The 16,161-nt window shown below is 35.1% G+C and overlaps 1 protein-coding gene across 3 annotated transcripts in view; it reads left to right on the forward strand.

Moving 5' to 3' along the window:
- Window positions 1–15,347, forward strand: part of CDH8 (cadherin 8) — a 151,493-nt gene extending 136,146 nt beyond the window's left edge. Inside the window, exons 1-3 of one of the 3 annotated variants that reach the window (XM_074912952.1) lie at window positions 907–963; window positions 11,939–12,190; window positions 13,329–15,347. In XM_074912952.1, coding sequence (XP_074769053.1) covers window positions 12,040–12,190; window positions 13,329–13,822 — 645 coding nt within the window. In that variant the 5' untranslated portion in view covers window positions 907–963; window positions 11,939–12,039 and the 3' untranslated portion in view covers window positions 13,823–15,347. Of the gene's footprint in view, window positions 1–906; window positions 964–11,938; window positions 12,191–13,328 lie in introns of those variants that run through there. The other 2 variants (XM_074912950.1, XM_074912951.1) reach the window with 2 other exon arrangements.
- The last annotated feature ends 814 nt before the right edge of the window (window positions 15,348–16,161 follow it).

A 16,161-nucleotide genomic window follows, 5' to 3' on the forward strand; every position in this document is an offset into this window, starting at 1 on the left:
CTGTAGTAAAAGCATTGTTGTATCTTTGATCCAAACTGGAGTACTAAATATAGAGGAAGGTAGTTTAGACTCAATTCTACACCATGAGTCGTCTTCTATATCATCTTTATCTATCTCACAACATTACAACTTCTGTCTTTGTATTACTATTTCCCATTTTTAAATGAGAAAAATAATTTTTTATAAAAAATCACCTATCTCTTATTTTGTGCTTGTCTTCTGATAACATGCAAGACCAAAAGATGTATTTGCTAAAAACTTTATAATAGAGTTGTAATGCAGTCTCTCTAGAAGAACCATGTGCTTCAAAACTTTGTATAAAGAACTTAGATTTTTCTAGACTAAAATTGTTTTTCTTAATATTTTTTCTTTTTTTTTTCTCAGTTAGGAAACGTATCTTTCTCAAAATATCTGCTGGGTTTTTTCTGCTCTCCTTTTTTGATTTTCTTTTGTGATCATGGGGGGGTTTTGGCATATTAAAGTATTCTCCATTGCTACTAGAATTGCCTAGGCTCTTATCATACTTTCACTTGATCCGGCTTCATATTTTTATTGCAGTTTCTGCCTATACGGTTCATTTGTACCTTGTCAGACTCTTCATCATGAATTAGATGACAACAGGGAACAATTTCACTGTGATATGAAAGTTGTTCTCTTAGCATAGAGATGCATTATATATTTGTACCTCGTAACTTCTCAGCTTGATATAGAGAGAATGAATGAATAAGATGTCTTCTGTTTTGTCGCACACATATTTCAATTCTGACTAACAAATGTTTTACTGTTTGCAGAATCTCCATCCTTGGAGATATTCAGAAGCTGCCTGGACATGGTCCTGGGCTCTAGGTAGCTGTGCTTGAGCACGGGATTAGCCCAAATGACCTCCAGAGGTCCCTTCCAACCTCACCCAGTCTGTGATTCTATGAAAACTCTAGAACATCTTATAAACTGATGTGATAGTTGGTAGGTATTTCCCAATATAAGCATTGACTTTGTAATACCTCTACAGTGGTGAGGCAGAATTCAAATGTTGACATTTTTCCTTGGCTGCTTCTTCTTTCTAAGAAATGTTGCATGTCGTGTCATGCAACATATATATCAAAGTTAGGGTCTTGCAGTATGTCCCAGTCTTGAAATCTAAATGCATATGCACATGTGTTCTTGTAGACTAGCTTTGATTCTCAGAAATCTGACTGTGTATGGTAGTTCGGAACATCTGGCAGTGCCAAGCTCTCTCTATGTAATGTTTACATGGTATGCAGAAATGTTCCCAAGAGTGTCTGGAACATTTCATTTGAAAACTTTATGCAACTATTACTCCACTACAGATAGATAATTGTTTTTTTTCACTTACTGATATTCCTTCTCTGGATGCATTTTGCTGTTCCCTGCATTTCAAATGACCATTAGTCTTCACCATAGGAGACATGTCCTCCTTGAGAGGTGTGCATATAATAAGACATTATGTGTATACTTTGGGTGTAAGACAGAGGTATAAATTACTGCTATTAATGGCCTGATGATAACAACTTGTTATTGTTATATGTAATCTGCATATGAGAATGTCTTCAAAAAGTCATTATCATACTTCCTGTGTGCCCAGGGGCAATCTTATACAATAGCATTTCAGTCTTTCAAATTACAAAAAGCTAATATAACTCTTGATGACATTTACAAAAATGTATAATGGCACTTCTTTCAGTTCTTTCACAGAAATTATTCTCAGTGAAGTTAAAGGGAGTTCTATGTATATCAGAAATGCAAGATCTGGCACTCTTTAAAATCAAAGCCACATTTTTTTCTTAAGTGACACCAGCTCAAGAAAACTTTACGTCAAAAATTTTTTTAATTTATTTTCTGATTTAAAATGCCTCAGCCAATGTAAGTCGTATTTAACTTTCAATGCTCTTTGGCAGAGAGTACACATTCTAAATTTCTTCTCATAGCAAGTTGTTATGTCAGAGTTATAAACCCCCGAAAATTGGCATTTTGCAATGGAAGTGCTGACAAGACCTTTATTACACCAGTACAAATAGGCGGCATTCCAATAAATGCTCATTGTTCTTTTATAGTCTGGTGGTTGCTTTCTGCCACTGTATTTCAAAGTGAATGTTATAAAAATAGTAATAGCATAATAGCAATACACTGGTATGGCTTGAGTTTGGCTCTCTAACTGTTGTAACAAAACTTCAGTATGATTGCTATGTCCAATTCCAGATTCAGTTTAAAGGACTGGTTTATGATCTACTGGTAAAGTGTTTTAAATTCTTACCATGTGCATGTGTACACTCCATACAAGTATTGGAACAGAAAAGACAATCATCATGGCATAGAGAAGTGGATGTTAACTTAGTGTGAAACTCAGTTAAATGTAAAGAACATATCACATTTGAAAACCAAAATGTTCCTGGTTAAGTTTCATTTTTCTTACCTATGGTATTCATAGTTTACATTCTGGAAACAAAAGATTTACTTCAAACATCCGTGATTGTCTTCATAGTTGTGAAGACTCAGAACTTTTCCAGACCCTATAAGTAAGTCACTGAAGTAAGAACTGAAGGATGTGTGTGAAGTGAGGAAGGTGAAGAACACAGGATAGAATCCTTGGAACTTTTCCATCACCTACCAAAAATACTATAAATTTCCTTGAATCTGCTTGAGATTTAGCTTTATACATAAGAGAACCCCAAACCAATGTAATGTGTAAAACTGTAAATTTCACAGTGACGTTAGGGGCTCAGATACCTATCTTTCATTAGTTTCACCTTCTAGACTGACTTGTAAGTACACATCCATAGAAAGAAAATAAGAATCCATTACCCTAAAAAGAAATACAGAGGGCAAATCCTTGGGATATTTTGGCTTTATTATTTATCTTTGCAACATTTTGTTGGAATCTGGTAACAGAGTAATGGAAAGGTCTTCGTTCAAATGCAAAATATAGCCAGTATTTTATCAAAGCATTATAAAACACAGTATTACTTTCTGAAACTTTTTTGTTAAAATAAGAAGATAATAGAATTAACTAGAAAATGTAGATTTCAAAAATGATCCATCAGTCTATGCAAATTGCTGTGTTAATAATGTATTTTTAATGCTAAGCACATTTGACAGCCATTTCATCTCTCTTTCTAAACTAGAACTTGGCAACCTGCATTAATTCTTACACTTTACAGATGTAACATTCAATGCACATGCCATGTAGTGATGTGATCCGAATAAAGTAAAGCATGTCAAAGCAATGTGATTATTAGTAAACAAGTTTGTGGCTGGCTTGTGCAATGCAGAAGAGAAGAATGAGGCAAAAGCCAGTACTGTTTCAGCATATCTTACATCTTCACTGGCCTGAATTTGCTTCAGATTGTGGGAGTGTCAATCATAACTGGCACCAGGGGATTCAGAAGAGATAAATGGGCACAACGTCAGAGTGGGCAAGATTAAAATCAGGTATGTTGGGTACAGTTCAGACAGCTGTGGTAACTGTGTAGCTTAAACAGACCCAGAGCCCAAAGTTTCCTTGTTAGACTTGCCATAAGTATCTGTAAATTAAAAAGAGAGAGATATCCTAATTATTTTTCTACCTCATTAACAATAAAACTAGTATTGTTTCAGACTCAGTGTATCATTCTACGTCACTGGGATTTTCAGTCCATCTTTCAATGGGTTAAACCAAGGTACAAAGTATGAGAGTTGCTGCTAGACTACAAGTGACCATATAGATATGTTTGATTATAGCTCTGCTGGAGTAAAGGTCAAAGGGAAGTTTTAGAATACTTAAGAGACAATTATCTAAAGTTCAGACTTTTCCGAAGGAATATAACTAGAAATTATACAAACTATTATCTAAAGTTCACATTTTTCAAAGGGAAAAGGTAGGAGGAAATGCTTATGCCATCACTTTGCTGCTAATTTTTCTGGGTTTTTTTATTCTGTCAAGAATTTATTTACTACAGGTTCTGCATCACAGTAGTGTTAACATGATTAGTCCTCTTTCCAATAAATTTTACCATATGAAAGTGATGTATTCTTTTACACGATTAAATATTGCTTTGCTCCTGATTCAAAATTTCCAGCAGCAATTTTTATTTCTGCAAAGGAACACATGACCTGGAAATCTGTTTAGTTTTTTTATTCATTAGTTGATTCAGCAGTTTAATTTTGGTATAAGCTATTACTATTTAGACCAATTGGCAAAGGAAAAAAAAAAAAAAAGTGACATTTTCCGATTCTTCTCCTCATCAGTACATTTTCTCCCATGAAATACATTTTTTTCCCCTGTATTCTTATTGGTGTTTTAAGGGATTTCAGAAAGTCTTAAGTCTCTAGAAAAATAAAAATAAATTCAGGTTTTTGTCTCATGTGTCATAGGAATGTTTTGTGAATTGCCATTATACATGTCAGTACGGCATGTGACTCACTATGGTGCAGAAGAGACAGTTTGATCAGTCAGTTGAATTTTTACAGCACAAGAACTTTTTTTTTGAACCTGATGTCTGCTATCAAATTTGAATAGCAGTCATCAATCTGATTTTTTGAAGACATCACAAATTTTTGACATGCATGAAAAGCAGGTCAGTTTGAAATACCCATGAATGCTTCAGTGCCCATATGGTTTGGCTATCATAAATCAGACAAAATAGACTATAAAAATTGCCTCTTTTTATTCAGATTATTTTATAAACCTAGTACTTGAATAGAACATTTATGCCCTTACCATACAGATTAGGCAAAGGGTCATCGTTCTTGTAAATTGCTGTTCAAGAGGACTTTGTTTGAGACCCTCAGTTATGAAGGAAGGTCTAGCACATATGTAAAATATTACAAATGACACAGTTGTGTACATATATTAAGACATATACATATGTGAATTCTCATAAAAATGTATTTGATGTGCATAAAGACATCAGTGTTGAAAATACTAAGTTTAATCATGAGACAAAATTGTTATACTAATGAACAAATAAATTGGTTTTTTTCATTTACTAAAGATTGGCAAATTTATAATGTGCAAACTCAAAATTGTTCCCATTTATTCAGGTATTCCTTTAAAAGTGTTACAGCCTAAGGCAGAAACAAAAAACCTGTCATATAAACAGAGGTGTATCTCTCAAAGCATTTTAATTACATTCTTGAATTGGAAGCAAGAAATTGATGCTTCTAACTTGTACTTAAGCATAGCCTGAAACATACGAACCAGTATTTCAGCTCAGGGCCCATCTTAGGAATAGTGTTCTTTTACAAGGTGAACATTGAGTTGCCACTTCTGGTTTTTGTGCTAGACTGGAAATCGGGTCATGAATGCTCGTTTCCACTGCTTTTGTAATGACAAGAATAAGAAAAAGTTCAAAACAGATTGCTTGATAAAGAGATACCACATGTGGGACTATGTATAGTGAATTGTTGGGGCTGCATTCACTGGTTATCTCTCTGCAGTGTGATACTACCAGTCTAAATGTGTGTTATTTGTAAATCCTTTCATAGATATGAACTACTGACAAAATATGCAAAAGAATAAAGATTAAGGTATGATTTATAACTCATGGAGTGTATACATAGACTTTTGGAAAGACCTCTGTGTCTTTGGACAATGTTAATAGTTCTCAGTTCCTAAAATGGGGATTGAAATCTTCCCTATATTCCACTATTTCTCTGGTTTTAGGTTTGCATTTTGAAGAAAAACAAAAATACCAGTATTACTACAGATCTATTGAAAATCCGTTTTTAACATTGTAAGGTATCTAGTACTGAATAGTAAGTATTACAGGTGGCACGTACATGAATTAATAGTTGTGCAAAGAGCTGAAATACTGTCTTAGCATTCTCTTGAATGTTTTCTTCTAGTGCATTTACAGATAACTGATAAATATTATATAGCTAACATTTCTTAGAATGTTCTGTTTTGTTTTTTTCTGCCTGTACTTTGGTAGTTTTCACCGAAACCTTTATGATAATAACTTAATTACTCGGTTATTTCCAGTTAGATGCCATTTATAAACTGAGAAAGGAAATGAATGAGCTGTCCTTCCCATTATCAAAAAAAGCAGGGAGCATCACAGTAAAGACATTCTTGTTGCTCTTCAACTTGTGCCAGAGGACTCTGTATTACAGAGAATCTGTTTTAGACTGAAAAATGTACACAAAAAGACAGCTCAAATATGAAGAAACATATATTTCTGTTGTTCTAGTGTTTCCAGCTGTAAAGTTTCTGATTAAAATTCTTTCTTCACATAAGTAACATATCCAGCATAGATAACAATTTCTACCACAAAGTCCTTAATACCATTAATGATTTGATCTTTCTGAGAACATTATAAAAGGGATAGAAAATGAAAGACAGAAAAAGAGTTATGTAGGTGTAAGGTTACACAGCAGGGAAGTCAACTGATCTGAAAACATTAAAGAGACCATGAGGGAATTAAAGAATTGCAATAATGTATACAGAGGAGATGACACTTGGATGTAAACTGATTGCTTCTGGTTTTTACTTTAGTTCTGTCATTTTATTGTCTGACTTAAAATTGCAACATGCATTCTTGTACAAAGTAGAAGATGAAGTTGACTCCTCCCTGCTAATTTCACATCCAGATTGACGTCAATGCCATTAATGTCACTCATGTCCAGCAAATTCAAAAGCAGCTTTGTATTAAAATTATTACATTTACTTTTACTCAAAATCTTTCATCCAAGAACCACAAAAGAGATCAGGGGATCTTGAGAACAGTTGGGAATCTGCAGGAAGCATATCCTTGGTTGTGGTTATTCAAAATACTTTTGTCAAGAAATCACACTGGACATGTTGTAAAGACCTTCTGCATTGTCATTCTTTGTTTCAGCTCTGAGGGAGATATTTCCATAACAGTCTCTTTCATGGTTGTTTTGCAAATCTGCTTGTAAGCTTCAGAAACTGAGAGTCATCTAAATGACCGATTTGGTTTTATGTTTAAAAAAAGGTAAGGATGAGCTCCAGATCTAAATTGTTGTTATGTATTCCTGGAGCTGTGTTACTCTGACCTTACTCTGATACAAAAATTTCTGATGAGAGAAGACAATTATTAAGGTCACTTATGTTACACTATTCCTTACACCTGCAGGATGGAATATAGCTTCTAATCCATCCTGTGTAGTTGGTACGTCATCAGTGAAATGGAATTTAATAGGACTCTGGCATTTTAATGAACTTCTTCAATCCCTTCCCCACATAGAAGAGTACAGAATTTGGGGGAGACTCATTTTGTTTGAGAATATCAAAGGACCTCCTGAATATACCTCACTGACTGGAGGTAAAGACCTAGAGTCTCTCTTTGCCTGTGCAGGTTACCTCAGAGCTTTATTAACAGAGAGGGATTCTTTTTTTCTGCATGTAATTTTCCTTGTTTTGCTGAAAGTAACATGAACAAATAAATAACCTGAACAGCGCTATAATGAAGGATCAGTGGGTTAATTGGAAAGATGAGTGGAAAGTGATTGTCCCCTCTCCTGCTGAGCACCTGCTGCCAAGTTAATTCATGCAGCAGTGCTGGAGGTTGTTCCTGGAGGAGATGCCTGCTGTTTTGTCAGCTACGAGTAAGGGGAATGTCCACAGAAGGGAGAAAGCAAATCAGATAAATTGAGTTTATTGCTAATCAGCTGCTAGGATTTATTGTCAAGTTCTAGGAACCAACTAAAATGTCAATTAGAGACTCATTGTTCTTCACTCAAGAGTCACATCACCAGTAACAGCAAGGTATATTTATTTTAGGATATAGTGAAGAAGAGAAAGGAATTTGTTCCTAGACAAAATTGCCAAGGCAAAATTGAGTACTTGCCATCCGTTGGCAAAACAATTTGGTCATTTCATTTTGCTTTTCCTATTGACTACTTCTATTTTTCAGTTTCTTTCCAGGCACAACAAATTCAACTTTAGTCTAACACAGTAGTTTTTAACAAAAAAAAACCCCAAACCTCTGTAAAAAAAGAATTGTTATTCTCTTCTCTCCTTGTCTTGCATCTATTCTTACATAGTACTAGCTGTTCACCATTACAACTTCTTTTACACTTAAATTGTGTCCCAAATACCTTGCTTATCTTTTATTTTATCTCATGTCTTTTGGACTTGAATTCATAACCATTCTGGTACCAGGTAATTTCTTATACTCGGCACAGCTTCACTGATTGACAGAAATGGGCATTTTATTTTCTCCATCCCTCCTCCTTCCTCTCACTTTCTTCTGCCCTCTTTTGTTTGTTTCTTTACAGTACTCTTCCTTTTTTACTTTGTTTTACTCTCTGATTCTGACTTATTAGAATTTTCTGGACCAGGCAGAGTAGCAGGGAGTATGTCAGAAAGATGGAATGGATCTGAAGCTGTCACCAAGAGCAGCTTCTTTTTTTCATTTCTTCCTGAAGCAGGTGCCTTACCTCTTTTGCATATCTGTAAAGGGCAGGGATGCTAGGGCTTGGCATATCAGTCCTTTCCTCCAGCTTGGACAGAGAAGGACTGTACCAGGCTTACAGGAAGGAACAGGCTGTATCAGTACAGATTTCTAGAGCACAAGAAGTCACTGTGTAATATAACTGTAAAAGTCTCTGGAGTTCTGAATAAATGACTACAGATGTGACACTTCTGAGCAGGATTTGTCTCAAAGACAGAAAGAGGTGGAAATTGAGCCTCACATATTTTCTTCTCCTTTGAAAGGTTAAAGCAAAAGGATTAAGGATACAACTCATGCTGAGATTATTTTTAATTTTGCAGGAGAAAGTCAAATGGACAGATACATTTATTTTTCAGTGTTTGAAAATGGGGAGGTGCAGAGGAGGAAAAGAATGCTATCAGATAAAAAATGTATCTTGTACACATTACAATAGGTATGGTAGTCACTCTTTGGTAAAGCCATGCATACTGCTCTCCAGGAAAACCTAGCTACAGTATTATTTTACTAACAAAACATTTCCCTTTGTTCCTTGCAGTTCAGCTAGAGAGCAAGTATGACACTGAAAGTGGTTTAACTTGCACATGCATGTGTTTAAATCTCTGACACAATCAACCCAAGAAGGAGGAGGGCAGATTTTACTTAATTCTAGATGTGTGCTAATTGTTGATTTAAAACATACTTTACTTTGCCACTGCATCATAGTGGCACATATGAGACTGGGTATCATCAAGGAGTTTGGTTCTATTTGAGTTGTCAGAATTCTTAAGAGCTTATATCTGAAATTTATCTTCAGTAAACACATATGCTTCCTTTAATTTTAAAAAGGGCACAAGGAAGGCTAGACTATTTATTTAGCTCCAGGATGCCATCAGTTTTGATGTGACTGTTTCTAACTTGAATAGATAAAAACTTAGGATTCCTGGAAAGAAAAATTATTAGGAATCCTTTTTGTTCTGCAAATGTATTATGAAGTTACCACATTTATACTGCTCTATAAAGTAGTTGATATTTAGGATGATATTCATGTCTCATGTGCTCTAAATGCTATGAAAAATGCTGAAATGATTACATAACCTGGAATATAAATTATAGTAAGAACCTCTCCAGGCTACAGAAGTATGATTGGTAGGTGATTCTCCCAGGGAAGGGATACAGTATGACTGCAAAATCAAAGACCCAGGAACTTCAGGAGCCCACTTGAAGTTCAGTTTCTTCGTCATTGAATGGGAAAACAAGCCATCTTTGTTCTTGTTTGACACAATTAGCCATGTGCTTAAGCATCAAAAAATCTTTCTTCATCTTTTGTTTTATGGCAGCAATGAATTAGCTATAGACTCATTTTGTCTGGCTGCCTTCATAGGAGACACATTCTATTTTGGTTTGTTCTGTTTACATCATTGAGGCCCAATAAATGTTTAGGATCACCAAAATTTAGACCTACAACTTTTAATACATTCAGCTTTTCCTTTGTTTGTCTTTGAAAGCTGAAGAGGGACTTTTTAAAAGGACATGTAGTGATAGGACGAGTCTATTTAGATTAGATCTAAGGAAGAAATTCTTTCCTGTGAGGGTGGTGAGGCCCTGGCAGAGGTTGCCCAGAGCAGCTGTGGCTGCCCCCTCCCTGGCAGTATTCAGGGCCAGGCTGGACGGGGCTTTGGGCAACCTGGGCTGGTGGAAGGTGTCCCTGCTCATGGCAGGGGGATTGAGGCTAGATGATCTTTAAGGTCCCTTCCAACCCAAACCATTCTATGATTCTGTAGGAGTTATCTACTGATTGATATCTTGCTATAGGTTCAGGAGATGATAAAGTTTAGTAAAGTTTCATTCTGTAATCATTATATTCTGTAACTACCTTTATTCCTTATTAATATGCCTCCTTACTAAGGATTTCAAGAATAAAATACTGCATTTTAAATATATTTTTTGGATGTGAAAAATGGCTTTACTGTATTGGCTTCGTGAATGTTTTTCCCCTTCCTTCTCTGCATCTTCCTCTGTCCTTTGTACTTCATAGACTGCCAGCTATTTTGAGCATACACATCTTTTATGTTGGGGCAGTGATACATGCTGCACAAATAGCATGAGCTGTCAGAAATACTTCTGGTGATCACAGTTAGTACAAATTCAACATTTCTAAACTATTTCGTATTTTCAGGTGAGTACCTGACCAGTACCAAAATCTAAATAGATATACAGCTTTCTTACAGTCACTATGTATACATGCATACACATGTTGTCATGTACCTTTTTTTTGTTTAAACTTAAGGTCTTTGTTGTATCTGTCATATGAACACTGCCTGTCTTTCAAGTTTCTGTTCCTTATGCCTACCACATAATTCACAGTAATTTCTTTCCTTCCATGGAATGACATTTAGTGATTGCACGTGCCCATTTTATAGCATAAAATATCAGGAGGCTTACTTTTGTTCATGTTACTTGAGAAAAATTAACTTTGGTAGCACAGGGAAGAGAGGTTAATGAAAGGAACTACAATCTCCTCCCAAATACAATGTGCAACTTTATTTTTAAATGGTCATTGGATTCCCCAGTAACACACATGCATTCCTATTCTGTGTGCCTGCTGGAATCTTTTTAACTTGTGTTGGTATTTTTGATGAAAGAACACAAGAAACAAACTAGTACATGTCAACGTGCACTCTGTTAGTATATAACTCATAATACTGAATTAATTTTTTTTATTCCACAGAATAAAACAGTTAAAAGCTAAAGTGAATATTTAATTATGTAAATAAGTTGAAGTATTTTGCATATTTGACATGTTATAAGAGCTGATAAGAAGTAACTTTATGTCTGGGCAGGTTGCTATGTAGTCAGACGCCTCTATATGTTTCTAAAATTAACTATCTACAGATGTGTGCAGAGGTAAGAATGTCCTAGACTCATTTCTTCCAGCTGCCTTCATAGGAAGACACATTCTGGTTTGGATTGTTCTGTTTTCATCATTGAGATCCCGTAAATGTTTAGATCCCTGAAAACTGGGCCTGTAACTTTTAATACATTCTGCTTTTTCTTTGTTTGTCTTTCTATTGTTCATTGATAAAAAAGAATAATCTTTTATAGCAGGGAAAAATAGTTTGCAATTTATGCTTATAATGCATGGAACATTTGTTTTAATTGATGGATGTGCTTTACTAACTTTGGGTTACTTTAACATTTCATTTCTCTCTTTGTTGTACTGGTTGAATTTTTATGAGTGTGTGATTTGAAAAACAGTGATGAATCATGATGGGAAGACATCTATAGGATGTATGCAGAGAAAAAGGTGAGGGGTTGCCATTATGATCATACCACATGACACAAGAAAAATGCATATGTTGCACTGATTCAGCCGGGGCATGGGCAGCCAGACAGAACAGGGAAGGATTTCTGTGATACATGCTGCCAGTATAATGACTATAATAAAGTGTATATGTGTTTATACAGAGGTTTTCTGCACACATTAAGAAAAAGCTGTGGGTTTAGCAGTTGTTCTATGTGGTGAAACAATGCAAATTTTCCTTTTCCAGATAATACTCTCAGCATATTGGCAAAGCATAGTGGATTCAGCCGGCAGAAGCAAGAAGTGTACCTACTGCCAATCATAATAAGTGATAGTGGAAATCCTCCCATGAGCAGCACTAGCACTCTCACTATTCGAGTCTGTGGTTGCAGCAGTGATGGTATTGTCCAGTCATGTAATGTTGAAGCATATGTACTTCCCATTGGACTCAGTATGGGAGCCCTAATTGCAATATTAGCATGCATCATTTTGCTGCTAGGTATGTATTCTTTTCACAGATTTCAAAATTTTTCTGATTCCTGGGTGGCTATAAGTAAGCAAGAAAGTCACACAGAAGGACATATTAGCTAATACTATATAATGTGCAGCAGTATTGAGACACCTGTCAGGACTGCATCCTTACCGTACCAAGAACTGAACAAAAGCATATAAAGCAAAGTCCCAATCTGAAGTAGTCTTACACACAAGTTACATAATAAACAGGTATGGAGTGTGAAATCAAAAATCAAATCAGGTATGTTAAGCAGCAAGGTGAACGCAGTCTATAATGCACGTGACAGAAAATGGATTTGTTGTGTCTTCTAACACTTGTATGTGAGTTTATTCTGGATTGTAATGGCATAAGAGACATTACAGTTTTACAAAATAAAAAGCACTGTATATTTTAATAAAACATAAAATTTGTATAAAGCATCAAGCGAGGGAGAGAACAGTGAAGGAAGAGGCCTATTTCTGCACTTTGCAGCTTCACTTTGTAACTGAGATTTACATCAGTAACTGAGATTTCAGCATTAAGCTGCAAAAACAAGTGTAACCAATTTAGAGCTGTTTATGCATCTGTCCATGATTCTGAAACTGATGTATGTAAGCTCTTTCTTTTTCCTTTCCTGTCTCATTCTCTTTTCAATTATATAGTGTGAGTTTTTTGCAACACACATAAAAAAAAAGAAAAAAGACACCTGTTTCCTTCTGTCATCAGGGCTATGTTTTCAGAAATACACTCTCTGATTCTGGAAAACTCCCATCCATAATGTAGATCACTATACACTAATACTCAGTGAATGGTGATAGCATGACTTCACTTAGATTTGTAACTTTTTCAAAGGGAAAAGTTGTCTAAATTTGAGGCTCAAAAATGGAATCATGAAAAATCTTATTGCTTATATAAAATTGAGCTTCAGATGTAAACATGAGCTGATAACAGAAAACTAGAGGACTAACAAGAGCTCTGATCAAATTTTCATCAGTTGAATGGGGTTGAAGTTGTAGGTCTTTCACGACACTTATTACTCTTACTTTCACAAAAAGCAACCTATCAACTTCCACAACTGCACTTAACATGTAGTGCTTTGATGGGACATTTTTTACCTAATCAGCCTGTGATGCTTTCTTTGCAGTCATTGTGGTGCTGTTTGTGACACTAAGAAGACATAAGAATGAGCCTCTAATCATCAAAGACGATGAAGATGTGAGGGAAAATATTATTCGCTATGATGATGAAGGAGGTGGAGAAGAAGATACAGAAGCTTTTGACATTGCAACTTTGCAAAATCCAGATGGAATTAATGGATTTTTGCCTCGTAAGGATATTAAGCCCGATCTTCAATTTATGCCCAGGCAGGGTCTTGCACCTGTTCCTAATGGTGTTGATGTTGATGAATTTATTAATGTGAGGCTTCATGAAGCCGATAATGATCCCACGGCTCCACCATATGACTCTATCCAGATTTATGGCTATGAAGGAAGAGGGTCAGCGGCTGGTTCCCTTAGCTCATTGGAGTCCTCTACATCAGACTCAGATCAGAATTTTGACTACCTCAGTGAATGGGGTCCTCGCTTTAAAAGACTTGGAGAACTTTACTCAGTTGGAGAAAGTGACAAAGAAACTTGACAGTGGATTACAAACTTTTTCACTGTTGACTTAATGATCATGTAATATTCTAGGGCCACTGCTGTTAGATAAAACTAATGTGGCTTTTTGTTTTAGAGGCAAGTTTAGCGCCAGTCATCTATAAAATCAACTACATTGTAATGTTGAACCAAAAAAAAAAAAGTATATGTTAGGAGGTTAAGTCTTGTGGAGTGTGAAGTAAAGTATGTGGAGTGTCTAGAAGTCTTTGGATATTTGATATTCACTTGACCACTCTGAAGATGCGAGATTTGGATCTTTGATTATCTTCAGTGAATTGAAAAGAACAAAAAGAAATTGGTGCTTTCTGAGAAAATGGACTTGCAGGGATTTTGCTGTTGAACAGTAGCTCCTGCCAGTATGTATAAAGCTAATGGTTTGTTTCTGCATTGCCAACAAAGATCCCACCACAGAAATGTTAAAAGCAATATCTTGGTCTTCTTAGCAATGCTGAATAGAAATAGCATTGTAAATTCCTACTGGCTTCTACTGTGCAGTGACCATACATTGTACATACAGTAATTGTTGGCCACATAACCACAGACTGAATATCATCTTTAAATATTGTGTCAAGCCTTAAAATATTCACATGTTCTTAATCCATTCCAGTGATGGGTAATAAATCCTACTAATGTGCAGAGATTCAGAGGCAGGGCTAAAAAACCTTGCTTTACAAAAGGATCTTTTTCTAGAAGAAGGATCAATCCTGTGCTTCGTCTTCTGAAAGGAAAGAAAAAACTGTGAAAGGGGATGGACTTACATATATGAAAGAATTGCTGATTTTATTGCTAAAGATCGAATTTATTTGTTTAATCTTTGAAATAAATATTTTATTGATGTCCATTACTGCTTTTATTTATTAAGACTGATAATCTATAGAGTAAGATTATGAAGAAAACTAAATTATATCCATTAGATTTTTTTTCTATATATAATGAATGTTTAATACATGTACATTTTGAAAAGAAAAATGACAAATTGTTGCAGGTTAAAGCAGTAACCTATCCATTTGCAGTAGCTGAATTTTAAGAGAATGCTGGCAGGAATAAAACTTTCCCAGAGAAAACTTTTGACAGTTTTATATCTTCTTCATAAATCTAATACCTGGTGTTTTTAATACAAGCACAAACAGCTGGAAGTAAACTGGTTCATGTGAATATTTAAACTATAGACTTTTAGAAATCCACACATAACACAGTACAGTAAAAAACATGCTTATAGTTCTCCACTGTATTAGAGCAGGAACCAGTGTGTACATAATTTTACTGCTTATGTTATTAGCATTTCTTTTCTATAATATTCATAGTGATGCACCAGGGCTCTTGCACACAGGGAAAGAACAACACTAGAAGCTGCAAGCATACTCAATCTGTAATGCAAACTTGCCATTTAGAAGTAGCAATTGTATAATAAAACTATGTATTACATGCAAATCATTTTAATTTTCTACTTTGTTTTGAAGCTATATTATTGTTTGTTTATTTACTCCATGTATTGTATTCAGAGAAACTCCTGTATTGTTTCCTACTTTGTGAAATATATTTTTATAAATAATTTTCTTGTTACTGCTTTTCTTTCAGTTTTACCTGTACACTGCAGAAAGAAATCTGCCTGAATAACTCCATAGTTTGTTGAGGAATGTAGCTCCTTCAAAATCATTTATTTATTAGTTGAATACAGTCAAAATAAAAAAGGATATTACTTGAAGCAATTTTTGACAGTGTTTGCAGAATTAGATATGCAGCAGCCTGTGACCACAGGAGTTATGTGTGTCTAATTCACTGTGCCATGCTGAAGAATAACCTCACATTTTTTTAGTTAAAGTATTGCCAGTTAAAACAATCCCCTCTCTTTAAGCTCCTCAGTCATGTTTGATCTGCGAACAAAAATGTCTTAAAGCATCACCCCCGATTTTGCCTGTATTTCAAAATGGAAACATTTACTTTGCTTTAGCTGTGGCATGGCTGGTTCTAATGTCTGCAGTTTGTGGACAACTAGTACACTAACACCACTTCTATATGTATTATAAACATTCTATTGATATTAATGAAGTATCCAATTCATTTAAGTTATACTGCTTTAAAAAAAAATTGCCTCTGAATAACTTTAGCAATTTTTGTAATACTATAAACTAAACAGTGAAGTAATCTAAAGATAGAAAAGAAGCAGTCATCAAGATTTCCATGAAATCAAACATACTTATGTAACAGACTGTAATAACAGCCAAACCCATTCTTACTCATTAATCACTTGCACCAAGTGCCAGGGTGTTCTGAATTGCCAGGCTAAATCTAACAGTAGTATAAATGGAAAAGTCTGAT

The sequence above is a fragment of the Athene noctua genome, chromosome 9 (assembly GCF_965140245.1).
Source record: "Athene noctua chromosome 9, bAthNoc1.hap1.1, whole genome shotgun sequence".
Taxonomy (NCBI): domain Eukaryota; kingdom Metazoa; phylum Chordata; class Aves; order Strigiformes; family Strigidae; genus Athene; species Athene noctua.